The sequence below is a fragment of the Colletotrichum gloeosporioides genome (genome assembly GCF_011800055.1).
Source record: "Colletotrichum gloeosporioides strain Lc1 chromosome Unknown consensus_30, whole genome shotgun sequence".
NCBI classification, from domain to species: domain Eukaryota; kingdom Fungi; phylum Ascomycota; class Sordariomycetes; order Glomerellales; family Glomerellaceae; genus Colletotrichum; species Colletotrichum gloeosporioides.
Window position 1 is genome coordinate 876,012 of NW_025544675.1, and position 26,896 is coordinate 902,907.

Here is a 26,896-nt window from a genome sequence, read left to right on the forward strand (position 1 = left end):
CTGCACATGACTCTGTTGCTGGGCTTTTGTCAGCCTTGGGCTGATACTGACATAAATACGCATTCTCTCCCGCGGGATACTTCCAGCTACACAGCTTGCAGCGCCCAATTCGCCAGCTATTATACAATTTGCTCTTTCTCAGTTGATAATCATGAAGGCTTCTTTCATCACCGCCCTGCTAGCTCAGGCTTTCGCTGTAAATGCACTCGAGAAATACTGTAACGGTGGACAAGGTCTCGACGCTGCACTTACATGTGAGGTGTGTATTTGAATCTCACCTGCTGTGCACTACGATCACCACTGACAGATCTCCGCGTCCAGGGAAAGGGAGCCAACTCGTATTGCGTGAGTAGCAGTTATTCTACTTGACAACATGTTGCTAAGTTTTTGATAAGTGCAAAAACACTCAGTCGGCAGATTTCCCGACGTTCCGAGGAGCATGCTTCTCCCCGCAGAACGCGAGAGACCGGGAAGATGCCTCGCAGTCCTGCACCGGAGGTGTAAGTTCCCTACTTGCCACTTCGCATCCACTCACTTGATTGCTGACAAACTAAACCCACAGTCTGTTTACTGTGTAAGTTGCCACTGGCTTGCCGTGATGAATGAGCGCCTATTAACTTTCATAGTGCGACTAAGCAGCTCGAGCGCGTGGCTTTACGAAGGAGTTGCTCGGAGAGCAGTTAGAAGGTTGTTGTTGTGGTTGAAGTCTTGACGGCATAGCAATAGAGGCGCAAGGTGCATGACAATTGATGAAACCTAGAATACTAACGACGGTGTCGTTATCAAGAGAAAGTTCTGACTTCAAGTGTGCTATGTTCCAATGCCCGCCTCGAGTCCATTGCTAATAACGGCGACCGGCACCACCACAAATCAAATCTATAGCCGGGTTTAGCTTGATGAATATACAAGAAGTCGCAATGGAGAATGCGCATCTCCAAGAGACGTACCTCTGTCACGGACGAGGTGCGACGTGACGAAGTTTTTACTGGTCTAGAAGCTAAGATATGACCGGAACGCGACGTGATCAACAAGGACTTTGAGAGTTTTGTGTGTTTATGTCGAGATCGCTCGTTACCAGGCAGTATAAATAATATAGATTGTATATATGATAGCGAGATGCTTATGGTCATGTTTCCATGCATGGCTCACTTGGCGCCCATGAAAGACTTACAGAGCCTGGTGATCAACTGGCTCACGTCTGCCTTTGTATGGTGAAAACTGGGCTGGAACGAGGCTTGATCATCCCTGATTCAGCCATGGATTTCATCGATTGCGGGCGTTTGGATTGTCAGTTCGAATGCTGCGAGCAGCGTGGGAGTCTCACAGTCTTAGAAACATTCTTTCTAGAAGGCCTCGTGAGCCACATTCGGGGTAGAAAGAATGTAGAATGGATAGGTGATATCCTCGAGGCTTTACTTCTTCACGAAGCAAATCTCGATTTCACCTTTTCATTCGAAAGTTGCAGATACAGAGTACAGGGGGCATATTTCACTTTGGGCCGGCCAGAAAAACATTGGACATCATTTCTTTTACATCAATGGGTATGCCGAGAAAAAACAGCTGATACTTCTCGAATCTCAGCCCGCGGGATGTCGTGAAGAAGTGCAACTTTCACAACAAAGATCGTCTGCTTGAGCTTTTGGATGGCCAGATGAATCGATACAATCAGAAAGTCTGTCCAGAACCGCGGCTCATTCTGCGACACAAGCCGTGGGCTCGAAGCACGATATGCCATACCCTTTTGGGGGCATTTCTTGGTAAGCACAGAGTGTTCATGAACCTCCCTTTTCGCAATTTGGTTTTGCTAAAAGTGGCTGAGGGATTTCGATGACGGTTGTTGCCCAAAATCTCTGTAGTTAGTCGGCCGAGAGAAACGAAACTCAAAGTTAGTACAAGTGCGATTTTGCTCGGATGATGGATTTGGATTGGAGTTCATGGATGCGTATGAAGAAGCTTTTGGGACTGGAACAGCGAGAATCAAGTCAGATTGTAGACATGATGGCACCATCTATGCTTATGATCATAGTCGAAGGCATTTGTCTGAATAATACAATGCCTCTCGAGGCATGGGGTATTATTTACGCACGTATCAGTGGAACGGCCTGGTTGAACAGACGAATGTATCAAATCTTCTTACACCTAGCTATGCAAAGTTGCCTTTCCGTCTAAGTCACCTTCTATCCGTACCACAGAACTCCGAAGAAATAGCTCTCATGACAACCCGGGTAACTCCTCAAAGTCAAACCCCTTAAAGCCATCCTCGACCGCCCAAGCTCGCCCCTTCTCCTTTTCATACAACGCCTCACACGCTCTGCCGACAACAAGCAATCCAGGTGGCCTGCTGCCCTCAGACTCAATAGCCTCAGCAACGTACTCCAGCGTTGTTCGAATCACCCTCTGATCGGGACAACTCGCCCTCTCGATGACCGCGCAGGGTGTGTTCTTCGGCCACAATATCCTCCTGGGCTTCTCCTCGCCTTCGACCTGCTTCTCCGTCTCAAGGTGGCAAGTCAACTCCCTCACCAGGCCAACAATCCTGTGCAGCGCCATGAGGAACACGACCGTCCTGCTAGCGATGAACTCAGGCGGCGCAGGCGGCTTGCCCTTCTTTCCTGTACCAGTGCACACCAGAACCTGGTCCGCAACGTCGCGTTGTGTAGGCGGGATGCCGGCGAATAGCGGCGCGCTGAGCGACGAAGTGATACCGGGCAGAACCGTGACACGGTCACCGAAACCGTGCTCTCTGAAATACGCAACCTCCTCTCCACCACGTCCATAGATGAACGGATCGCCTTGCTTCAATCTCAACACAGTCTTGCCCTCCTTCGCTCCAGCCAGAGCAAGCTCATGCAACTCCTCCTGCGCCTGATCCGCATTTCCGGGGAATTTTCTCGCAATCTGCACCGGTGTCCGCCTGGGAATCAGATCAAGCACTCCAGCTGGTACAAGCTTATCAGCCAAGATGAGATCCGCCGTCTGAATGGCCTTGTGTGTCGCTCTCGTAAGCAAATCGGGATGGCCGGGACCGCTTCCTGCAAGAATAATCCTGCCCTGCTGCGGCGGCTTGCTCGCCCCTGTTCCAAGCCCAGCAACAGGTGGTTTCCCGGCCGTCTCAGGCAACGCGGCAGAGTACGACTTCAACACGCTCTCCGCCTCCTCGTCCGTGATCGCAGCCAACCTCTTGAGCGGCCAGTACTCACAAACCTGACTCAACCACCTCATCCGCCTGCTCTTCGCCGCTTCCAGATCCGCATCCGTGACAAGCTTGTTGAAGCTCGCCGACTGGTCCACAGAGTCGTCAACCTCGTCCGGCAAACTATCCTCGCTTTGAATTCTCCTCCTCACATCCCCAAGCCTCGCGCACGCAGCACCCAAATCCGTGGGCAACGCCGCAGCGACTTCCCTCCTGATCCTACTGGCCAGCTTGCATCCCCTGCCATTCGTCGTGACGCCAATCTGCAGCGGGCCGTCGGTGTGCGTGCTCAGCAACGAGAACGTGCACAGCTGCGGCGCGTCGACCACGTTGACGGGGATGCGGTTGCGCCTGCACAGCGCGGAGATGTGTGCGCTGAGCGGGTCGCGCGGGCCGCTGGTCACGAAGACGGCGTCGACGACGTTGTCGACCTCATCTCGGCCCAGGGTGAAGAGGTCGGTGTCCTCGAAGGCCTTCTTGTGCCAGGCCACCTCGCCTGCGTCGATGCGTTTTTGCAGGTTGTAGTGCAGGTCTGAGGTGTCTGGGGCGAGGAGGATGGGGGTGGCGCCGGCGTTGATGGATTGCGTGCAGCGCGCTGCTGCGAGGGGGTTTGTGCCGATGACGAGGTGGGTGTTGCCTTTGCAGTTGAGGGCTGTGAGGAGTGATGTTGTTGTTGTTGTTGCCATTTTGGCTGTGTGTGACTCCTATGAGTCTGTCTGAGAGGTAATGAAGGCGATGTTGGTGAAGGTCTTACAACCCCTGTCGCCCGTGTGGGTGAGTGTCTTGGTGAAGTTCAAGCAAGGTACTCAACGATGCGCAACACAAAGAGAAACTTTGAATGACAAAAAGTCCAAAGACGAAAAGGTCCGTGATCAGGTCAGTCTCTCATAAGACGAAGAGGGAATAAAGAACCAAAAAATGCCGTCTTGGCCACTGTGATTAGATATCTAACTAGAAATTAGAAATCGTCCCTGGACTGCCATTTGCCCTTGCAGCGCCGGCGCCAGACCCCGAATTGCGATTACGGAACCCAATCATGCGCCGGGCAAAAAAGGTCAGCTAATTTTTCATTCGCTGGCGATGACACCATCCCGACAGCCGGCCCTTGCGGTATCTTATCGGCCTTTATCGGCATCTTCCATCGTGACCAATCAGCGGCTTTCGCCCCGACTCCCGCGGAGCCGTCACCGGAGATGCGTCCCCCTGGCACGGGCTTCTTCAAGCATCTCCGGTCGACGGCCTCTGCGCATGGAGGGGTAGAGGGGTAACCTGCAATCAGCTTGCCGCAATGAAAAGTCCAATGATGCAAAAGATAAGATGGGTTGTCATTCAGTTGAGTTGTGGTATTGAACTGTGATAAGTGGCGGCTCCTTGGCGCAGTCATGATGCCCTCATTCCCCCCGTGCCTAAATATGTAGTATAATCCGTGGTGTTGTTACAGTATTTTGATGCCTTTCCCACCCATATGATACACAGTCATTGTTACAGTTGATGGTGATTTCCTCAATCCTCTTTCTCCGCCAGCTGCTTCTTGAGATCATGCAGAGCAGCTCCTCTCTTGCTCTTCCGTCTCTGCTGCGGCTGCGCCCGCGCTTCGATAGCATCGGGGTCGCCAATCACGCCGTGCTCGTTAATGCCGACCTCAACGACATTTCTCTTCTTACGAGCGGCCGCATTCGCTCGCTGCGCCCGAACACCGCCGTCGTCCTCGGCCTCCGGCCTGCCCAGGCGCACATTCCTCTGCAATCGGGTCTTCGCGCCCAACGCCCACAAGTCACCCCACTTCGCCTTGCGCGCATCGTGGTACGCCTGCTTGCTGAAGCTCTTCGGGATCGTCCACCGCTCGATGCGCGCGGAGGGCGTGCAGACGTCGAGCGTGACGTGTCCGCGACGCTTGATGGGCGGGAGAATCTGACGGGGTAGGGAGAGCATGTCGGGCGCGGTCTCGGCATCCTCGTAGCCTTCCAAGGCGCGAGTGGTGGCCTTGTCGCCGGCGAGAGGGCCTGACTTGGCTGTGGTGCCTCGCTGGATGGCAACGTAGCTGAATTGCACGTCGTCGTGATTGCGGTGCGTTGCGCCCATGATCCTCTGGAGGAAGGGCGGGCGGACGAAGCGCTGGGTGAAGTGGCAGTAGTCCTTCCGCCCCTTGCTCCTGCCAGGGACAAGGTACATCGGGCACGACTTGTGGTTAGTGCAAGGCGCGATGATCATGCCGTGCTCCTTCACTCTCTCGAAAGACGGGTCAAGGTCCTGTTCTTCGGCCTTGAGTTCCTCCCCTCCTGGAGGGATGAGAAATTCCTGAAGAAGGCGGTCGCGAACTTCAGCAACGGCTTCGAAGCCACTAGGCTGGCCCTTCTCGAGAACGATGAGAACACCGCCCTCGGGGTTAAGCAGGGACCAGATCTGATTCAAGATGGCCTTGCGTCTGTGACCTTCCTTGACGGGAAGAAGCAAGTGGGAAGCGATGATGACATCGAACATCTTCCTAGGCTGCGGGGTCTCATTGGCATCAATGTGCTGCTCCTGTTGGTCGACGGAGTGTAGGTAGTCCGGCAGGCGAGGCAAGAAGCTGGTGTTCTGCAGGAACTTCGAAATGCGCTCTCTCAGCTTTTCGGCTCCAATAACCACACTCTGCTTGCCTGGAGGACCCCGACCACTGACTTCACCACGGGCCTGCATGGCCTCCCACTCGGCGCGGATAATGTCTTGCCAAGCCAGGAGACCAGCACCACCGGCACCAACGTCAAGGATGCGGGGCCCCTCGCCGTTGCCTCTCTCGAATAGCTTGCGCATCCATTCCGTGCCCAGGCGCTTGCGAACTTCAACCAGACTGGCCATGGCAGAGGCATAGGTAGGCGGCAAGAATGTAGAGATGAACGCATCCGCATCGATCTCTGACATCCTAGCCTGCCAGACAGCCATGCCAATGGGGTTCTGCGGCAGGTTCATCTTGGAAGCAGGTGTCGCCGGTGAATGGGGCAGGCCAGGACCTCCGAAAGCCTTCTCCGCTGCCTCTTGTACGTGCTTGATATCGGTACGGCTGAGCATGGTGTTGACTGGTGATATAAAGCCAGTGTAGGGCATGGAGACGGTGGCCGGGTTTGTCGAGAAGTGGCCCTCTCTCGAGTACGGATGCAAGCGACTCGCACGGTTGGAGATGCTCTGGTCTTGAATTCCATCCTCCCTCTCGTCGAGGTCCTCCTCATCCTCGTCCATCTCTCGTTCCTCGTCTCGTAGTCCTTCGTCCTCCTCTTGTGCTTGTGCCCTCTCCGACTCCTCGTATGCGCGGGCACTGGCCTCAAAGTCCTTCTGCAGCTTCATGAGTGCATCGTATTCTCTCCTGTTCCTTGCCACAACATTGATGTAGTTTTCTCGCTCTTCGGGTTTGGGTTCGGCATCGGGCGCAGGCTCCTGCGCAGGTTCGACCTCGGTCGATAGCTCAGAGGCAAGGTTGTCCTCTACGATTTCTTCGAATATCTGGTCAGGCGTTTTTCGTTTGCCTTTCCGCACGTACGACACCTCCTCATAGGAGCCACCCTCGCCCCGTCGAAGGAGAGCAGGTTCCGCAGATCCATCCTTTCGCACTGCCGCCTCGGATCTTTTCTCATTCAAGTACTCGATTCCAATATCCTCCGGCGTGGTCTCTCTCAACGGCGGCCCGTACCAGCGCTCGTATAGCCTGTATTCTTCCTCGCTCAGGTAGCCCTTCGGTAGTGTGTCGCGAAATCGCTGCTTCGCCTCCCGAACGGTCGTCTCGATATCGGCAGCACGTGTAAGGTCTTTCGCATCATGTCGGCTTGAGTCGCTGTCTTGGAATCTTCGTGATGTTGTCGTGAGGGGTCTGTGGGCGGCGGGTCGCACCACCGACCGTGATGCAGCTAGCTTCGAAGAACTCGAATATGATGATCGTCCTGGGAAAACTGTTCCTGGAGTGCGCTGCCCTGCCAAGCTCAGAATACGAGCTCTACAGCTAGGACAAGCATTTCTGAGACCACCTGCGGTCAACATGATTGCGCTTTTGGCGGGGTGGCAATTGAGGTGGTGAAAGATTGAAAGCGGCGATGGAGCTTGTCGCAAAGAAATTTGGGCTGGGGACCTTAAGCTCAAAAAACTGCTGCCCCACCTGTTGCAAATGATAGCTCCATGATTGGCCCAGGAGACAGATTTTGCCTACAACCCCAAGGACTCACTTGATTCGGTTTCTATCACAATAACTATCATCAAATCTTTACTGGAAAGTTCCCCCATACTTTTGAACAACATAATTTGACATTTACTCCTTACACTACTAGATGAAGCCTAGTAGTATAGATTTGATCCAGTATGGAAATATCAACGTCGGCGTATTCAAAGACAACTTCACAGCATTGCATCGCCTAGGAGCAACCTGTCTAATAACGCTCACTCTACTCAGCCCTATCGAACTAATGTCCATGTCTGGACGGAATTTTGATCCTCGAACCTTTCTTCTCTTTCGTTTGTCGGCTTCTGTTCCCTTTCTTCTGTTCACCCTTTGTCGCGGCATCGGCCCTCCCAGACCCTCCAGCTTTGACCAGAAGCTTGACGATTTCCTGCCTCTCCAAATCTTGATTTGCTTCTGTGTCGTCAGAAACCAGGCTTTTCGCGTATTGTAGCGGCCGTGCTCCCGAGGCATTTGCTTTCGATATATCTGCCCCCTTATCTATGAGCATCCGAGCCACCTTTTTACAGCCTTCTGCAATGGCGCAGTGGATGGGATACGTCCCATCAGATGCTCTGACGTTGGTGGAAGCGCCCTTGTCAAGGAGCAGACGAACGATGTTGTCGTTTCTCTGCTTGATAGCATCAAACAGGGGAGTTTCTCCATTTTCGGCCTTCGCATTGACATTTGCGCCTCGCTCCACGAGTAACTTTGCCACGTCTTCGTAGCCTTCGCTGCCATCATAGATAGCTTGCGACAAAGGAGTCCTACCAAGGTTGTTTGCCGGATCAATCTCCGCTCCCCGATCCAGTAGCACCATCGCTATATCCGCATATCCCGACATAGCTGCCAAAGCCAAAGGCCTGTTGCCATCTTTGTCCTCAGCTTCAAGATCCGCCCCTCGATCAAGCAGGATCTCTGCCATCTCGCACTGGTCGTCATGAATACACTGTGCCAACGGCGTTCGCCTAGCTCTGTTTTTGCAATCGATATTTGCTCCCCGATCAAGAAACAAGAGTGAAATCTTGACGTCGTCCCTCGCAGCAGCTCTTGCTAATGGTGTAAGTCCGTAGTCATCTTTGCATTCTATGTTGGCACCTCGTTCGATAAGCAGATCAATAACTTCGGGGCGACATTCTTCAGCTTCTGCAGCTAGCACCAAAGGTGTCCGGTGTGTCTCGTCTTGAGTCTCAATATCAGCTTCAAAGTCCAGCAAAGCTTTTACAGCCTTAAGATTATTTTCCCGGGCAGCCCAGGCCAGCGGCGTCTGGCGTATGGAGTCTTCAGCCTCAATATTTGCGCCTTGTCGTAGTAGCATGTTCATGATTTCGAGATATTCGTGACGAGACGCGTGTGCTAGAGGTGTGAGAAGAAAATCGTCCGAAAGCTCAGTCTTCGCCCGGTTTTCAAGTAACAGTTTTGCAACTTCGTAGTTGTTGTTAAAGGTTGCAATCGCTAATGGCGTTCTTCCCTGCTTGCCTGAGCTTTTGGTGTTTATGGAAGCGCCACGGCTAAGTAGTTCCTTGATTGCAGGAATGCAGTTGAATGAAACGGCTCGAGCCAAGGGTGTGCTGCCATCGCTATCTTCAAGATTAATATCAGCCCCTTTGTCAAGCAGCCATGCCAACGCTGGGATGTTGCCTCCTCCTATGGCCGTCGACACCGTGCTGTATCCGACAGCGTCTTCAAATTTGATGTTGTCTAAGTCCTCGAAAAGATATTCCATTGCAGCTAAATGGCCACAATGAACTGCTTGCATGAAGACTTTTTGAGTCATATCCGGTATAGCTTTAATAGATGCCTTGGTTGACAAAGTGCCAGAGAGTTGCTCGAGAGTTGTTCTCTGCCACTTTAACGACTGCTCGATACCACACGATGATGGAAAATCTCGAGCAGACCGAACAAAGGAGAGTATTTCTTTCTCTTTGTTGTGAATTACCTGGCTCTCATAAGCAAAAGATTCCAAATCTTGAGTGCTCTGATCTAGGTTGTGCAGCAAGTCCCGTTCTTCTTCTTGCAGCCGCAATAGGTCTTTCTGTATGCCGGCAAGTCGTTCTTTCATCGCGTCGATATAACTGTGTTTCTCCTCGATAGAAACGGTGAGCGTCTTGAGTTTTGGTCGCAAGTTTACGTCTTCTTCCAACATCCTCTGTAAGGTCAGGCCATGACCAAGTAAATCCAGCTCAACACTTGCATCGACAGTGATTTCTGGTTTGGGTACCATCGAGCTTAATCGAACCACATATGCCGGTTGTGTATCAACTGGCTCTCGGCTCAACTTGGCCAGCAGATTCAAGGTTCCGTTACTCGCAGCCCATTCTCCAACGGCATGCTTCATATGGCGAGTTGTAGCGATAATCGAACTCATGCTCGCATCTCTCTATCTACCAATATGAGATCACAGTGAGGCTGAAATGCTCCGATTTCCAGCTCCAATGATATCACGAAGTCCTGGGAATTCGACTGAGTCTGTCGTAGTCTGACCAATGTGTGCTGAGCCTCGTCTTGATAGAAACATGTTCCGGTGAAAATGAGAGTGTCTGTTTTCTTCCAGCGAGAAGGTGGGTAGACACCGATCATCTCCAACTCATCGTTGGAGGGAAGCTGGACGAAAAATTCGTACCTTCGCCGATGGTTCGATGGGTCGCTGAACTGCTGAGACTCATGGATGCGCATGGATTTGCAAGTTACATCGGAAAGAGCCGCGGGGACTATAAGCGTAGCCTTGCTTCCCTTGGGCCTCATATACTCGTCTGCTGCCTCTCGAGAAGATTTACAAGAGAGGGGAATTGCGACGACGGCCTGACTGTTATCCCTGGGATAACAATTCAGTAGACCGTATGCTTTTCCGTCCTTCGTCATGTACAAGGGCAGCTTGGCGTGAAGATACCCGCTAGAAACGCCGCTGGCTTCTATTGTAAGAGGTCGATTTATAGATGCAACGACTGATCTGCTGTTTGCAAAGTCTGCGGGACTGGCAGCCAAAACATTTCCAACAATGTGGGTTTTAACCTCAGGCGTCTGCGTTGCGTTGGTTCTGGTCGTCAAGTCCCATGCGAGGATTGAATCGTCAGAGATCGTCTCCATGATTTCCTTTTGTAGTCGACTGAAGGCTCTGTTGCCTTCTCCATACATCATCGGTATCATGACGTTGAAGAGACCAAAAAGTGAGTAAGCAATGTCCTCTTTCCTCTTCGTTTTCCTGTTTGAAGCCCAAGACATGCGTTGAGCGACGCTGGCTTCATGGAGCCCCGCAAACCCACGCAGATACGGGGTTGGTATTCCGGTGATGTCCGCCACAAGCTCTGAGAGCTCATCCTTCGATCCTAAGGGATACCAAGCTCTATCATAGAATACCAGGTTCTTTGGGGCCAAGAGTTCCTGCAATGTCCAGCCTCGTTGAAACCAGCGGGCTGCGCGGAGCTCGGTAGGATATGCGTCTTCATTGCCGGCCGACACATCGGCAAGAAACACATAGCAAGCATCGGCTGCTTCATACCAATGAAAAATCGAATTAATAGCTTCCCCTAGTTCCGTGGAGTTGGTCTTGTCGATACAGCAAGTATCAATCCAGGCGTAACGAAGGCCATCTTGTTCGGCTTGTCTGCAACAGCCGTTGAATTTGAGCTTCCCAATCCCAGCCTTTGATACATTCCCTTCCCGGAGATCTCCAAATGATATCTCCTCGTTATCTGGGCCCCATGTATGTGAAAGGATGGCGTACGGAGGAACATCCGGTTCATGGAACTCCTCCAAGACACCCGTCTTGACGTTGATCAGGCGCATCGGGGCGTCTCATAAACACAATCTTTGAGCCTGCGCTTGGAGCTTTCGGAAACAATGAACGATTAGTCGCAGAGGAAAGGTAGCCGTAAACGTGAGGAATCGATTTGCAAAGATGCCGTTGAACTAGTATACCACGGTTCGCTTGGCAGGAACTTGAATCCAACGGAGCACAGCGATTACGATGACTTCTAGAGGTCGACGAAAGACGTTTTCGGAGGGGAAAAAACAAACAAAACAGGCTGGCGGGTATCATATCAGCAGAGAACGGGGGCGGTCTGAAGGAGGGGTAAGCCCGGCTGCAGTGCACATAATGTTCTTGCAGCACCTGCCAAGCAGCTGACCATTCGTCAATCTTGCAAGGATGTGGCCACCTTCATTTTTCTTTTTTTCTTTTCAGATGTGGTGATTCCTCGTTTCCAGCTCAAATGTTCGTGGTCATTGAACCATATCTTCATCTTTCGAGCACCAGGAAAACGGGTACGAAAGTGAAACCCAGCTCTAGGGATAAAAAGCATGACATCAACGCAATGGAGTTGTTAAACATGCTACCAGACCAAGATTAAATCTTAAGCGCCCTTTCCAAGCTACATGCATAGGTGCACCGCTTATTAAGTTGTACGATCAATGCTTGGATGAAGGATTGGCCGTACCACCTCGAACCGACAGCGCGGGAAGAAGCAGGCCTCCACTCGCTAACGCCTTGAGACAGGTCTACTGCGCAATCAGTCTATTCAAAAACCTGCGTTTGGCACGCATATTGTTGGAAGCTGGCAAGCTGGCAGCGGTTGAACAAGAAGTTCGAAGGAAACTGTGACAATAATTTTGGTGTTTTGATCATGATGTTGCCCAGTATCCATCCATTACCTATGATTGCTAATGTACTTGTTTCTGAACTTTAACACTCACGAGTACACAAATCGCTGCTTCTCTGAAATGAGACTGTCTGTTGATCCCCTATTACCTCGAAATATTGACGTAAATGACCTGTGATTTCCCTTAAACGTCTGCTGCAATGACTTTCCCTTCCCGCCTGTTTTCTCTGCAGTTGCACCTCTGGCGACCAGAATCGTTTCAGCGGACTTGAGTCCCTTCTCAAATGCCATATCGAGCAGAGACTGCTCCTTCGTATCCTTCGCGTTGATGTCCGCTCCTTGATGAATGAGGAGTTCCATGATCTTGTCACGACCATTCAAGGTGGCGTGAAACAATGGCGTCCATCCGTTTGCGTCTCGTGCATGAACAGAAGCCCCATTTGCCAGGAGGTACCGTGTCATCGCCTCTTTTCCTACCATTGAGGATATTGATAGCGGTGTTTGTCCACTCTCGGTGGCTGTTTCAATGTCGGCGCCTCTGAGAAGAAGAAGATCGACCAGATCTTTATGCCCGTTGGCGACTGCGACGTGTAGAGGATCCCGACCGTCCTTGTCCTTCGACTTAATATCCGATCTTCTATCGAGAAGCAGTCGCGCGACGTCGAAATGGCCTTTGAGAGCTGCGAGACTTAGCGGTGACTGGCCATTCTTGTCTTTGGCATTGATCTGAGCCTTGACATCGAGAAGAAGCCCCACAGCAGATGCATTGCCTTGAAAAGTTGCCTCGAGGAGTGGCGTGATTCCATGTTGATTGACTGATTCGGTATCAGCCCCCCTCTCGACCAACATCTTCATGAGTCCTTCGTGGCCTCTAGATGTGGCAATGCGCAACAAGCTACGCCCTTCATCATCTGTTGACTCAACCTTTGATCCTCTGTCGAGAAGAAACTGAACTGTAGCTTCGTGGCCCTCGAGGACTGCTTGCAGCAGTAGCCTTTTACTTTCGTTTGCGATTGAGCTTGCACTCATGCTTTCAACAGGAAGTGTACTCTTGACCAAAGAGCCGACCATAAGACCATACCACTGGCCTATGCTTTCCTTATCTAGTCGACCCAAAACATCTTGCGCATGAGTCACAGCTTCAGACAAGGCGCTTCGTCGTTCCTTGAGCGTTTGATCTCTCACGTGCAGCTGGTCAATGTCTCTTACCAACTCTGAGAGACCTGCGTTGAGCGTCTTCTTCTCCAGCTGTAATCGCTCGAGCTTCGTCTGAATCGCCGCGATCTTTGTCCTATGCTTTTCTACAACGCCTGCCTTTTCCCACGCCAGGCGGCTCAAGTTGGCTCTTTCCGGGCCAATCGCGCGATCCTCGTAAAGCAAATCACTGAGATATACCTGCCTTTCGAGTTGAGCAAGCTCTAGACTGACATTGACGTTGACTCGCGGGGGCTTGCTCATGGACGCTAGTCTGACGACGAACATTTGGCAGGCCCCGACACGCTCCTCGTCGAGCGACACCCGCAGGTTCGAGATACCGTTGCTTGCACTCTGCTTGCCGAAAGTGTGCGGATTCGTTTCAAATATCTTGGAGGCAATGATCTGCAGGCTGGTGTCTCTGGATGCCGTCATGACGTGGCAGCAAGCATGAACTCGTGACTGGTTGACTTCGAGCTCTAACATGACCACGTAATCGCCACATTTTTCCTTCTTATACCGAAACCTGATCCACGTTCTTTGAACCTGATCCAAACCAAAGTCGACAGTTGTGTTTATGGTCGCATTGTCCTTCTCCCAGCGGTCCCTCGGCTCTACACCAAACATTTCCAGCCCGGTCTCGTGGACAGACTCCTCAACGTAGAAGCCGTATCGGCGACTGGTACTGGTTTCAGACTGATTTTGTCCGTTTCTGCATATGTGGATAAGCTGAGGCGGAGCTTCCGTATGCATAACGTCTAGCAGTCTCCCCTGCTGTCCCTCAGGCCTCACATACTCATCATAAGACCCATCGGACCGGATCCTGAGAAGGGGAATGCCAACGACAGATTGAACATTGTCCTTGGCGTGACAGTCCAGGAGGCCGAAGATCTGGTTTTCCGCCGTCTTGTAGAGACGTAGGCGAATTCGAAGGTGCCCGCCGAATACGTATAGAGGGTCGATGGACGTCCCTCGGTGTTCTCGGCAAACGATATCGCCGCTCGTCGCAAAGTCGAACGGGCTGGCTGCCAGGATACCGCCAGATAATCCCCCAACTGTGGCCGTGTCATCATATGCAGATTCTGTGCTGTTCAGATTCCACGCGAGGATAGAATCATCAGTATTCCGGCGCATTATTTCTTCCTGAAGCCGCGCAAAGGCCTGATCACCCTCGCCATAGATCATGGGTAAATTGACCCCAAATATCCCGAGCAGGCAATACGCAATATCCTCTTTCCTCTTGGTCACCCTATTTGCAGCCCAGGACATGCGTTGGGCAACGCTGGCATCGCGAAGATCAGCAGTGCCGAGAAGGAACGGTCGAGGGATACCCGTTATCTGAGCGACGACCGTCGACAACTGGCGTTTTGTACCTAGTAGCGACCAGTCTCTGTTGTAAAATCGAACGCGACTAGGGGCAAGGAGCTCCTGCAGTGTCCAACCTCTCTCGAACCAACGACTTCGGCGAAACTGGGACTCCGCATTCGAAGGATCGTCTATGGAGGACACATCGGCAAGGAATGCATAGCATACATCGGCCTTCTGGTACCATGTGAACATCGAGTTGATGGCCTCGCTCAATTCCGTTGAGTTGGTCTTGTCGATGCAGCACGTGTCCATCCAAGCGTAGTCGAGCTCATCTGCCACAGCCTGTTCGCAGAAGCCATCGAACTTATCTCGCCCTATGCCAGTCTTGAACACCTCATTGCCTTCTTGGATATCGCGGAACGAAATCTCTTCCTCATCACTCCCCCAGGTGTGTGAAAGAACCGCGTATGGGGGTGGCTCATGGAAGAACTCCTCCAGTCGTCCGGTCTGCACGTTGATAAGACGCATCGATTGCCTCTTCCAACCCGTATCGCGTGATGAGTATAGGATGTCGACCTGATTTGATCGCGACGCCGTCTGACGCTTGCTCTCGATATCGGGGTCTCCAATCAGATGTCGTTGGCTACCTAGTAGTTTTGGATTAAAACTAGAACGAGAGTAATTGGCCGGGAGGGCTTCGCTTGGGCGATCGATGGACTGGGTAGGAGATAATTAGCAACAGGCCGGCCTTTGATGTACATTTCGAACGAAGTTGGGATCTTGCCTACAGTTGGTCTGTTGGAAACGAGCATGAAGAGGTAAAGACTGGCCGAGGTAAGATGTGGCTGCGCAGGGCCTCGTACGTATTAATCAAACTGGCCCTTGACCGCATGCAACATGTTTTGGGGATATCAGCTGTCAGCAGCATATTACACACAGAAGAAGAAATTCGAGAGCATTCTTCCACCGCCTCATGGGGCGCACTTGCGAGGCGTCCATTCTAGCTCCTTGGCGAAGGTTACACAAGTTCCGCGACATTGAAGGCATTCTTTGGCATGCCCAAGGGGGAAAACAGCGGACTTTCAATTAAAGATCATTCTTGAGGGATGATTTCATGTTTCCTGTACGTTAAGATCATATCGAATCATGGTATTATGCTGCTACTTGGGGCTCGGAAGAGCCGCTTCTCTGGTTGTGCATACCCGTCAACGCCAAACGCCAAAACGTAGATGAACATATTACTCGTCGCCGCCGAGGTCCGCCAGGGTCTTGATTGCCGACGCCCTAGGTTGCTGTCGCGCACCGGGCGCGGCGCCTCTGCTCGACTTCATTGGCGGTGGGGGTGGGTTGACGCGGTTAAATTGCGACATCTCGGCCGCCTTCTGTGGATCAATCTACCAGTCCGTCAGCAAGCGATTCTTGTCCCCATCGCCGGCGCCTCCTTGGGACCAACTCACTGCAAACAAAGACACGAGGTACAGCCCGATAAAGGTGACAAGTCCACTGAACAGGCCACTAAGCTGCCACTGGATAGGACGCTGAAGGCTTGCGCGAGCAGCCTTGTCGCCGCCGAGGGTTCGTCCGGGGGTGCTGAAGGAGGCGCCGCTGCGGCCGCTCTTGTCGGGGAGCTTGAGGGCATTTTGGATCGCTTGCGTCAGGGCGGGAGGGTTCGCGCCCTTGATCGTCTCGACTGCCTGGCCGCCGTGGAAGATGATGAACGTGGGCATGGCGCTGACACCATGCGTACGGGCGATGCCGGATTGTTGATCGACGTTGATCTTGCAGAACGCAACCTTCTTCGGCTTCGAGTATTCTTTCGCAAGGCGCTCAAAGTGCGGCGCAATCATCTTGCAAGGACCGCACCAGTCGGCGTAGACTGTCACAATGGTTGGTCAGCGGGACCGGAAGCGCGGGGGAACGATTGTAGGCACTTACAGTCGGCAATCACGACATTGGTGCCGCTGAGGATGCCCTGCCACTCGCCGGCGGACTGTACACTGATGAGACTCATGATGGCGAGGTGCGATAAAAGAAACAGGAGTCAACGTAGCGACTTGAAGTTGAAAGGAACAGCTGGGCCGTTGTGTAGCTGACGGAAGCTGTCGCGACCTGGTCCTAGCGGAAAGGTGGCGGCTGCCAAGAGTAGAAAGCGGTCAGCTGCCGATCCGCCATTCTGCCGGCCAGGGGTCTAGCGTACCCCGGAATTGATACCGCCCACTCTGCGGGACCAGCTCAGAAAGTTTTTGGGAACCGCTAAAAGTTGCATCGACTTGCACCCACCATCAACAGCTCTGCAAGCAAGCCGCCGAAATGTCTTACGATCAGAGAACGAAGGTGGGAAAGCTGCTGCAGTTTTGATCTTCCTAGGGGAACCAACTGACTAGTAACAGCGCAGAAAAACCGGCGAGGACGAATATGTCGACACCACCCAGCCGTCGGCCAAGTTCTACGCCTACCCCGGAGGCCGTACCTGGACCGTCTCGGTTGCGATCCCTACCAGCATAATCGCAGAGTACGTTGCTGTCCAGCCTACAGGTTGCGAAGCAAAGCTAACCTGCATATAAAAGTGCCGTCAACGCTGAGCGCCGTACTGCCGTTGCCGGTCGCATCGCCCGTGCCCTTGGAGTCTTCGGCATCGACGAAGTCGTGATCTTCGACGACAGCCCCATCGAGACCCGCCCCAAGACCGTCGACAGGAAGGCTTACACCGGCGACATTGATCCCGGACACTTCCTCGAGCACCTCCTCGGCTACCTCGAAGTCCCTCCCTTCATGCGGAAGATGCTCTTCCCCCTCCACCCGAACCTGCGCCTCGCCGGCCAGCTCCCCTCCCTCGACATGCCGCACCACCCGAACCCGGCCGACTGGCTACCTTACCGTGAGGGTGTCGCCAAGAAGGGAACCCCGAAGGGCACCGAGCTTGACCTTGGTCTGAAGACGCCTGTCATCATCGAGGATGAGGTTCCGCCCAACACTCGCGTCACGGTCCAATTTTCGGATTACGACACTGAGAAGGCCGAAGCATGCGATCCGGCGGCGCCTAGGGAAGAGGGCGGATACTACTGGGGATACAGCGTGCGCAGGGCGGCCTCTCTTTCGGCGTTGTGGACAGAGTGCAAGTACGAGGATGGTTACGATATCAGCATCGGCACATCCGAGCGTGGGCGTTCCGTAGGCCAATCATTCCCTACGACGCCGTTGGACTTCAAGCACCTGTTGATCGTCTTTGGCGGCCCCAGAGGAATCGAGTATGCGGCGGTGAACGACAAGGAACTCGACATGGTTGATGTCTCTGGAGGAAAGACGAAGGAGCTCTTCGACCACTGGATCAACGTCCTTCCAGGACAGAACAGCCGGCAGATCAGGACGGATGAAGCGTTGTTCATCGGGCTTACGGAGCTGAGGAGACTCTGGTTCAACCAGTAGTCTTCTGTCATGTACGTCACTATATTAGACTGCATTGTGGCGGGCATATGATACCCAAATCAAAAGTTCTCATTTGGTTCAATCGAGGAGTAACGCGTCGAAGCTTTGTATTCGTATTGTTACGGCGACATTGTGAAGGTTTGCTGGGGTCGAACTGTCTATTATTCGATTATCTGGCCAATGTTGAGTATCATTTGTCCCCCCCGAGGGACCATTTTGAAGGAGGTCATATTGGGCACAGGTCCGACATTCACTAAGGTATTTCAGGATTTTTGGATTGCTAGTGCGTACCTTTTCCTCGTAGAAGGCGCAGCGCATCTTGTCAGCAAGAAGAACTCCAAGCACCAGCCGGAACCTGGACCGCAGCTTTCTTCTTGTTTAACATATTGATATGAAGCAAGCCCGATAATAGGGCAAATGGCCTGGAGATACAAGGTTCTAGTTCGCTCTAGTTCGTTAGTGAGAACTTGATGTGAAATCTGATTGCTGGTCGCGCCGAGTTGCAGATTTATCCCGCTCCCAATCTTTAGGCCTGTTCTTTCCTTTTTTTTTCTTTTTCCTCCATCTTTTCTCGATTACTATTCCAGGTCTATTTCACGTTGAAAGGTTCAAACATAATTATTTGTTTCTCAAGTAACCAAATATGCTTAGGCTGGTTAAAGCATCACCCGCTAGCTACATTGACCGACCACATGTGATGTTGCACTTACTGCCTTTGTCGTTTCGTGCTCTACAAAAGTCCCTGCGGTCCAGTCAAAATGGCTTGTTTGTCAACTGCGCATGCATGAAGAGCAGTGCAACGTGGCAGTTTGACGTGGTCTGGCGCAAAGAGAACCCCATAGGACCATCAAGCCGCCCCTTGGTCCCTTGTTTGGTGTGTCTGCCAAGAGGTAAAATGGGAACGTCTCACTTTGCTGCGAAACAAAATCGGTCCCTGAATCAACCCGGAACTCGTCAAATAGGCATTGCCTCACCCCGAGGAAGGACCTAAAGATTCTTCTACCTCTTTAACATAAGACCAAAGCGCCAAGAATCTGCAATCGGAGATCAATCACCTTGACACCAAAATCCATGACCCTCCATCTCAGCATGTCGCCATTCAATAACGACTCGCTCCCACAAACGCAGGTTTCTAGGGGAAGCCAAGTGGAAGATCAGAATTCGGGCGCTGCTCGCCTCGACACTCTATGCCTAGACTGCAGAGCAGTAAACTGGCCCACAGTCAATGTCTGGAATGATATCCAGGGCATTGGACAAGATCTGCTGCCCGGAAGTGGCGTGAAATCTAGAAAGATTATCCGCATATTCCACAATCCCGTTCGTTCCCAACTCCTGAAGTCTTCCTGTGGCGTCTGCCGCTTTGTTGCCTATCTATCCAACCCCACCACGAACAACAGATCTCAAAGCAAATCTCAATGCTGCAACATCGTTCCACGGGCATATATACTGGAAGCAGATCCTCTTTATCAGGGGGAGACTTCTGACAACACGAAGTCCGGCTATCTAAGACTGGCTGTCCGGTCACCTGCGTCGGACAGATCGCTACTGCAGGAAGATCACGACTATGTTCGTTTCCTGTTGGCCCACAAATACAAAGATAGTGAGATGTTACAGATCCGCATGCTCCATCCTTCTCAAATCTGCTTTGACTTCTTCAAAATCAGTCTAGAGATCTGCTACAATGATCATGAGGAGTGCCGCTCCAAGTCCACAGCCCCTACTGGTCTCCGACTCATCGACGTTCGTACCAAGAAGGTCTGCTGCGCTATCCCAGGCTATCAATACATTGCCTTGTCCTATGTGTGGGGCAATACCCATTCTCAAAATCCAAAGGAAGACTTTCCACCAGTCGTTCAAGATGCCATGTCCGTCACTAAAGCCCTCGGCTGTCAGTACTTGTGGGTTGATCGATATGTGAGTTATGATCAGGCATGAGTCTCTTTCACAGTGACTGACAGTCAAAACGCTTTAGTGCATTGATCAAAGCTCCTCTCACAGGATATCAATGATACAGCAGATGGACCGTGTCTATGGCAATGCCTTTGTTACTATAATTGCAGCATCCGCAAACAGCTCTCAGGATGGTTTACCTGGTATGAGCGGTCCGCCCCGCCGGCAAGAAAGGTTGAAGCTCGGTGACATCAACCTCGTTGAGCTATCCAGCGTTGGACAGGAAACTGTCAAGATGGGAAGATGGGCCACTCGAGGCTGGACGTTTCAAGAAGGCTACCTCTCTAAGAGGCGGCTCATCTTCACCGAAAAGGAAGTTCTTCTTCTTTGCAACCATGAGCTGGTGAAAGAAACCCAAACTGGAAGTGAGGCTGATCCCTACAGGGTGATGGATCTCAGCCATAGACGTGCTCGATCTGAGGAAAGCCATGCCACTCGCATCAGAAACTCCTTTTACTGGATGATGCCCACAGCGAGGGGTAGATTGAACTGGAAAGCTCGTCTTCAAGAAGAAATTGAAGAATACAGCAGTCGAGAACTATCTCACGAAAGCGACAGCCTAAATGCACTGCTCGGCATTCTTAGATACCATGAGTCTATCAGCTTCCACTGGAGTAGCCAGCGAATTTCCCATCTGTGGGGAATACCACTGAGCCTTCACGTTGGGCAACATGTCTCGTTTAATCTTCTATGGCAGAGAGGAACGAGTCGTACTCGAAGAAAAAGCTTTCCAAGCTGGTCGTGGTTAGGCTGGGCAGGATCATTTCGCTTCACAGATCTAGGCGACCAGTTGAAAGTTCTACCTCAGACCGCGGAAGAGAACATTTACGGCAAAGCAGACGATTTCGTGAATCCCGCCTCGAATCACAAGCTTCAAATACATATTCCGCATGATGGCGGAACGATCGATTTGCATCAATTTATGCGAGACCGCGACTTGGAAACTTCTCGACATGCGGATTCAAGGGAACTGATCATCCAATCTCTTGTCATTTCACTACGTCTTCGCGAAGTTCATACGCATCCTGGCTCCAACGGCAAGGCCTGGGAAGATCCATCACACTGGGAAGCTCAAAAGCCAGTGGTCGTTGCAACGTTTCCTCTCGAACCTGGTGTTTTTGTTGGTATCCCAGTGTCTTTCGATGAAGATTTTGACCCTAAGTACCACATGCGAGGTTTGGTCTTACCAAATGACGGAAGTTCATTCTTAGGAACGAGTGTGTATAGCATTATTGTTCTTCATCAAATTGAGAATGAAAAATATGAGAGAGCGGGGATCGTAAGTTTGTCTTATACAGCGGAGAGCGGATTGTTGGAGAGCGGCAACAGAAGACGGCTCGGAACCAGGAGCATAGGTTGGAATTGGGACATTCACATGGATGATCACGATCGTGTTATAAAACGTCAGACTGAGAAGGGAATTCCGCACAAGCACTTGTTTCTCAAGGGGTCGAGTTGGGAAACCGTTTTTTTAGTATAGATCAGACCTAAAGCTTTGGCTTAAAGGATTAGTCCTGTTGTATTTCAATACTTGGAGTTGTTCCTTGGTGCTGTAAAATAGTCTCAAAAGATTTTGCCCCATCCTTTGGGAACAAAACACAGTCCTAGTCAACATCTAGAACCAAAATCTTGGCTTGTGGGATTTGCATCAATATTCCCATCACAATTCATTTAGCTTATAACTGGCATGGGACTTCAAGAAGTCGTTATAACTCATCATTCGGCAAGAGCAGAAGCGACTCTGCTACCAAAACTTCATGCTTTGAATCACAAACTTTACGCAACCACTCCGACCCTGTCCAAATCCGGTGCAAATCCACCATCAACTCCGGATATGCTGATAGTATTCGGGCCATTGACATCAAATCCCGCCAACTCAACAGAGTAGCCCTTGAATACATCCGTATCCCAGTTGTAACCGCTCAAAGGGAAGCTAATCGTCACCGCAGCGCCATTGTTGATGGTCACGGACGCAGTACGCTCATTATTACCCCCGCCGAGGTACCCGATGTCACCATTGATGAAGTCGAACAGCACGTTTTGCTTAGCCTGTGAAGTCCGGATGTTTGAGAGAACGACACGGCCTCCGGAAGATCCACCCAGGTTACCGACCTTGTTGGAGGTTGCGCAACCGGAGCAAGACTGGGTGTTCGCGCCCGACGACAAGGAGCCGGTGGCAGCGGACACGTAGGTGTAGCTAGTCGCGGGAGCCGAGGCACGCTTAACGTTGGAAAGACGCAACGCGAGAGATCCGTGGGCGTTGACCTGCTTGGAAAAGCTGGTCGCACCATCAACCGTCTTTGAATCCCAGAGATCCTTGATTGTGGCAGATGTAATGTTAAGTTGCGAAAGCTGCACGTCCAGAGTGCGGGCAGTGTTGGTGAGGTCCACAACAAGGACAGCAACGTCGCCGTTGTCGAGGTCCCCAGCCCAGAGGTCCCGGTCTCCGGTCCAGCGTTGAACAAGCTGGATCGGCTTGACTGCGGGGTCTTGGTTGATGGCAATAAGGTCTTTGTTCTGCAAGAGGGCGACGGTTTCGTCTGACAATGCGGCGATATCGGTAGAGATCATGAGGGCAGACTTGAGCATTGCCCATGAGGCAAAATGCGTGGCCTGTTCGTCAAAAGTCATGCCAGTGTTGCCGACTTCCAGCAGATCAGCATCGGCAATGTGGCCTGGTCCAATGACACCCGACTTTGCGATGTGAATTGCCTGGTTGTAGATGCGGTAGACGTTGCCCCAGCCGGTGGCGATGTCATCAGACAGTCGGAATGATGTGGAAAGACCCTTGGTCCACTGTGCAGGTCCTTGGAGACCACTTGAAGAGGAGAACGGAACTCCCCACTGGCAGATAAGCATTCCGGGGATGCCGACTCGTTGAAGCTCCTTCCACATGGTTGTGAAACGAGTCACGAAGTCGTCTCTGGCAGACTTTGGCGCGTTGTCGTCCGCACTAGATCCAGAAGCATAGCAGTTGTCGTCTAACAGTCAAGTCAGCGGAATATTCTCCTGAGGAACTCCGATTCGTGTTACTCACACTTGACATATTCAGTGCCTAGACTCTTGAAGAAGTCCGCATCGACGGCCTCGTGACCGAGCGAGCCAGCGACTGGACTCGGAATTTCGGGATCACACATTTTTTCTCCGGCATCAGAGTACATTGTCCACTTCATGCCTTTCGACCGAGCGAGGTCGCTCAGCGGCTGAAGACCCTGCGGGAATGCATCCAAGTTGATCTTCAAGGCGCCAGAAGTGTCATTGCGCTGTCCGTCTCTGGAAGCCCAGCCGCAGTCGATTTGGAAGAACTTGTAGCCTGCGTCGACGAAACCTCGGCTTGCCAAAGAGTTGATCGCGGCTTCGATCTTGTCGTGGTTCGGGCTGCAAGAGACTTGGTTGTAGGAGTTCCATCCCATTACAGGCGTTGACTGGAATGATTGACTCGCTGCCAGTGGGGCGCCCAAGAGGGCGAGGGCGATGAATGTTGAGAAGACCATGATGAGAGCGCACAAGAGAAGATTCCTTAAAACGATAGACTGACGGTGTCCTGTATGGTCATGTCATGGAGGATTATGTACTTCTTATTATTCTTTGAATTTCAAGATCTCGCTATTGTTCCTGACTCTCCGGAACCCGCGCGGGTGCGCGACGACTAAAGAGTGGATTGTAGCGCACCAATCGAATGGAAGCAACTCGGGCCCATGATCCCATACACCTAGGTCAGAAGTGGTAAGAATAGCAGGTTCCGGTCATGTCAGTGCAGGGGATCTGCAATAGGAACTCGTATTGACCATCTCAATCTCACTGGCTGTATAAGTGATGCGAGCAGATAAAAGTCACATCAATTGATGGCACTCTATTAGATAACCAAGACGATCACGTTTATTCATGCGCATTGCCTTCGCATTACTTGTTCAGTTGTGAGGTCCAGGAGACATCTTCCGAGGGGCTCGGGAAGCCCCTTTTCTTGGCTTTTTTTAGCCAAAAACTGGGCGCTTGACGTCCCTCAGCCACCCCCAAACAATTACTCGTGCCGAAAGCCGTGCGCATGTGTTCGTCAGATCTACGGATGCCCCGCGTGCGAGTTCCCCGCGACCTTCATCTACTGTGCCAGCCCAGCTAGGCTATCGGTCGATGCTACCCCGGCGTTGGCGGGCGCAAGCGACAAGCTTGAATTAGACAGCAGCACGAATCATGGTTACCAGAATCATTAAGAAGAGGCAATTTTTGGGAAAGTTGTAGCAATGCTGGATCCGACGGGATAGCCCCTTAATTGTGACAACTGTGAGCTTTGCAATGAAGACACAGCATCCTGTGCTCTCGAAGATGGAAATGATTGGAGCGGGCGTATGCAAAGCCTGGTGCTCACCCAAACGCAGAAATAAACTGGATTTCTCATGCGCTAATTAGGCGGTTGAATAGTCGCCGCGGGAGAATCGCCATGGACAGAGCGTCTAAAGGGAAAGGTTGGTGGCTGATGCCATCGTAGAGTCTTGAGAATGAACAGGGAGAGGGCACTTGGTGCCCTTCTTGAAGCAGCCTCACTCGCAACCCCCCAGAGACCTATGATAGCCTTTCAACTCAGAGCATTTAGCACTAGCGCATGTCTACCGCGGGATCCAGTTACAGGGCCGCAGTGGATCACTGAAGACAGCTTAGGATGCACATGCCGGCGTTCATTGCGGGCGGACCCCCTTCCCCGTCTGTGGAGGCAAGCTTCGATCCCTTGCCGAGGGCAGCTAGACCGGACTGTCCCAAGAACGACCGAGTTCCCGAAACTCCATCCATACGTCACATCGTCGTCACATCTAGCTTGAGAATGGGTGACGAGGGACAAATCCTCATGAACAAGCCAACGTACTTGGAGGTTTGCAGCTCTTGCTATCGGGCGACCGTCAGCTCCGAGGGTGTCTAAGAAACCAGTAATGTCGAGGAAGTTTCGAGCCCACCCAGTAGGGGTTTTCACAGTAGGGGAAGAAGCAGTAAAAGCACCTCGGTCAGTGCCCTGTCCAGTAGCTTCGCAAGAAACCAGTAATAACACGACCAAATACATCTTGAGGCGTTGCACGTTCAATAGGACCGGCCTGACTTGATCTCACTGCTGTTGGCCATAGCTCGGCCTGTGAGCCCCTCATCAGATCTGATAAGATGGACTGTAGAGAAAAACATTTTGGCAGATTTTCTGCCCTACAGAATATCGATATGAGAAAGTTTCGGCTAAGAACGCTTGATACCACTAAAAGCACACATTGGCCATACCAGGAAGTGGTGTTGAACAGCTCATGATCTGACAGAAAGGTAAATGGGCAGATTAACAGCCTTACGATGCGAAACAAACCAACAGATGTGTCTCGTAGAGAGAGCCTCCCCTCTTAACGCGGAAGCTTCACCTGCGCAAAATTTCGTTTCCGGCTGTTACCATGTCACCACGTCGAGGTGCCAACAGCTAAGAGATACCTCTGTGATGTGATGTGGTTTGAAGTTGCTTTCGGTTGAGTCCCAACACGCGTCGCAAGCGGGACAACCGGAGTGGTTAAAGGTTGTTGACACACCCTGCCTCCCAACTGTCACCAGCTTACGATGCAAAGTTTTCTGATACGAAATTATGACGAGACGTTGATTTGGTTTCCAAGAGACGTCCCCAAATAGCTTCAAGTGAGGCAAGATAGAGGGGGCAAGAGGGGTTTCATGGTTTGAGAAGATAAAATGTGGGAGTGCTACATCGTTCCTCGGTCTTTTTGGGCGAGGTACCACAACGACATCAACCGCTACTCTCCGAAGATGAAGAAGCTGGGCGGAGGCGGGCCGTTTCCCATCTCTCATGCAGAACTACTCCCCGAGATGGAGCCTTTCCGGAAGATGCTGACCAGAACCTGGACCTCCGTGGGCGAGAAGGTGTCAGATAACATTTACGATGGGGAAATGAACGGCTTCACGCACGGCGTCGACACAATCAATCGCAGTCAGCGATCTGAAAGCTACCTGTTCCTCAAGAACAACCCGACGTCACAATCCTCGCAGGGACTCATTCGAAACGTCTCATTATCGACCGCGTCAACCGCACCTGCAAAGGCATCATTGTCATCGACCGCTCTGGGAACGAGATGAGCTTCTTCGCCAGACGGGAGATCATCGTGTCACAGGGCGTGTTCGAGACACCCAAGCTTCTCATGCTCTGTGGCATCGGCCCGAAGCACCATCTAGACAAACACGGAATCGACACTGTCATCGACTCGCCCCACGCAGGCCAGAATCTCCTCGATCACCCTGGCGTCCCCTTCGTCCTGCGCGTCAAGGATGGTTACGGCATGGATGACCACCTTCTTCGCAAAGGTCCCCAGCATGACGCGACTGTTTCTGCATTCAACAGAAACCAGTCTGGGCCCACGGGATCCGGCCTCCTGGAAATGGTCGGGTTCCCGCGTATCGACAAGTACCTCGAGCGAGATCCGATATGCCGCCAGGCAAAAGCGGCAAACCGTGGCGTGGACCTCTTCTGCCCCGAAGGACAGCCTCACTTCGAGCTCGACTTCGTGTGCACGTTTGGCACGGCATTCTAATTGCACCATCCCATCCCCAAGAGTGGACAACACATGAGCGTCGTGGTCGACCTGGTCCGCCCTGGTCCGACCCGGGCGAGGTGACTCTAAACAGCGCGGATCCCTTGGAGCAGCCCAACATCAACCTCAATTTCTTCGCCAATAATCTCGACATCATCGCCAGGCGCGAGGGCATCCGGTTCTCGTACGACCTTCTCGAGAACTTGAGGGTTGTGGATGCGTCCGTGATCCCTGTGATTCCAGATTGTCGTATCCAGAACTCTGTTTATATGGTTGCGGAGAAGGGCGCTGATCTCATTAAGGAGGGCCACAACGACATCTACCAGATGAGGTCTGGATTCCAGGGGGCCCGTCTTTAGTTTGGTTGCGGGCCGAGTCAGTACAGAATGATTATTGCGTAATACGTCGTGTAGCCTGCCATCAACGACATGGTTCATCAGAAAACCAATCAAGCCCTCACTATGACAGAGAAAAATAAATTATATTATCA

At 52.0% G+C, this 26,896-nt stretch overlaps 8 protein-coding genes and 1 pseudogene across 9 annotated transcripts; 4 read left to right on the forward strand and 5 right to left on the reverse strand.

Moving 5' to 3' along the window:
- Positions 1-151: 151 nt before the first annotated feature.
- GCG54_00008897 (uncharacterized protein) lies at positions 152-635 on the forward strand (the record flags this gene model as incomplete). Its single annotated transcript, XM_045408853.1, has 5 exons — positions 152-259; positions 322-345; positions 396-500; positions 563-574; positions 627-635. 5 exons carry the CDS (start codon positions 152-154, stop codon positions 633-635), a joined length of 258 nt encoding a protein of 85 aa, XP_045266596.1.
- A 1,576-nt stretch (positions 636-2,211) lies between these two features.
- On the reverse strand, positions 2,212-3,879 carry GCG54_00008898 (Uroporphyrinogen-III C-methyltransferase; the record flags this gene model as incomplete). The annotated part of the gene is made up of 1 exon (XM_045408854.1): positions 2,212-3,879. One exon carries the CDS (start codon positions 3,877-3,879, stop codon positions 2,212-2,214), a length of 1,668 nt encoding a protein of 555 aa, XP_045266597.1.
- An 817-nt stretch (positions 3,880-4,696) lies between these two features.
- GCG54_00008899 (putative S-adenosyl-L-methionine-dependent RNA methyltransferase RSM22) lies at positions 4,697-7,201 on the reverse strand (the record flags this gene model as incomplete). Its single annotated transcript, XM_045408855.1, has 1 exon — positions 4,697-7,201. The coding sequence occupies one exon, from the start codon at positions 7,199-7,201 to the stop codon at positions 4,697-4,699; it is 2,505 nt and encodes an 834-aa protein (XP_045266598.1).
- A 416-nt stretch (positions 7,202-7,617) lies between these two features.
- GCG54_00008900 lies at positions 7,618-15,472 on the reverse strand (annotated as a pseudogene). Its single transcript has 3 exons — positions 15,411-15,472; positions 12,074-15,116; positions 7,618-11,138 (listed from the first exon to the last, which is right to left on the reverse strand). Coding segments are annotated over exons 1-3 (6,626 nt in total).
- A 239-nt stretch (positions 15,473-15,711) lies between these two features.
- Positions 15,712-16,484, reverse strand: GCG54_00008901 (Thioredoxin; the record flags this gene model as incomplete). The annotated part of the gene is made up of 3 exons (XM_045408856.1): positions 15,712-15,867; positions 15,931-16,349; positions 16,409-16,484. 3 exons carry the CDS (start codon positions 16,482-16,484, stop codon positions 15,712-15,714), a joined length of 651 nt encoding a protein of 216 aa, XP_045266599.1.
- A 299-nt stretch (positions 16,485-16,783) lies between these two features.
- On the forward strand, positions 16,784-17,899 carry GCG54_00008902 (putative methyltransferase C9orf114; the record flags this gene model as incomplete). The annotated part of the gene is made up of 3 exons (XM_045408857.1): positions 16,784-16,807; positions 16,864-16,985; positions 17,041-17,899. 3 exons carry the CDS (start codon positions 16,784-16,786, stop codon positions 17,897-17,899), a joined length of 1,005 nt encoding a protein of 334 aa, XP_045266600.1.
- A 1,458-nt stretch (positions 17,900-19,357) lies between these two features.
- On the forward strand, positions 19,358-20,966 carry GCG54_00008903 (uncharacterized protein; the record flags this gene model as incomplete). Its single annotated transcript, XM_045408858.1, has 2 exons — positions 19,358-19,813; positions 19,872-20,966. Coding segments are annotated over 2 exons (1,551 nt in total), but the record flags the coding sequence as incomplete, so codon positions are not given.
- Positions 20,967-21,625: 659 nt separating this feature from the next.
- GCG54_00008904 (Alpha-galactosidase 3) lies at positions 21,626-23,343 on the reverse strand (the record flags this gene model as incomplete). Its single annotated transcript, XM_045408859.1, has 2 exons — positions 21,626-22,830; positions 22,887-23,343. The coding sequence occupies 2 exons, from the start codon at positions 23,341-23,343 to the stop codon at positions 21,626-21,628; spliced, it is 1,662 nt and encodes a 553-aa protein (XP_045266602.1).
- A 2,209-nt stretch (positions 23,344-25,552) lies between these two features.
- On the forward strand, positions 25,553-26,765 carry GCG54_00008905 (Cyclase atC; the record flags this gene model as incomplete). Its single annotated transcript, XM_045408860.1, has 3 exons — positions 25,553-25,808; positions 25,868-26,379; positions 26,430-26,765. 3 exons carry the CDS (start codon positions 25,553-25,555, stop codon positions 26,763-26,765), a joined length of 1,104 nt encoding a protein of 367 aa, XP_045266603.1.
- Positions 26,766-26,896: the final 131 nt, after the last annotated feature.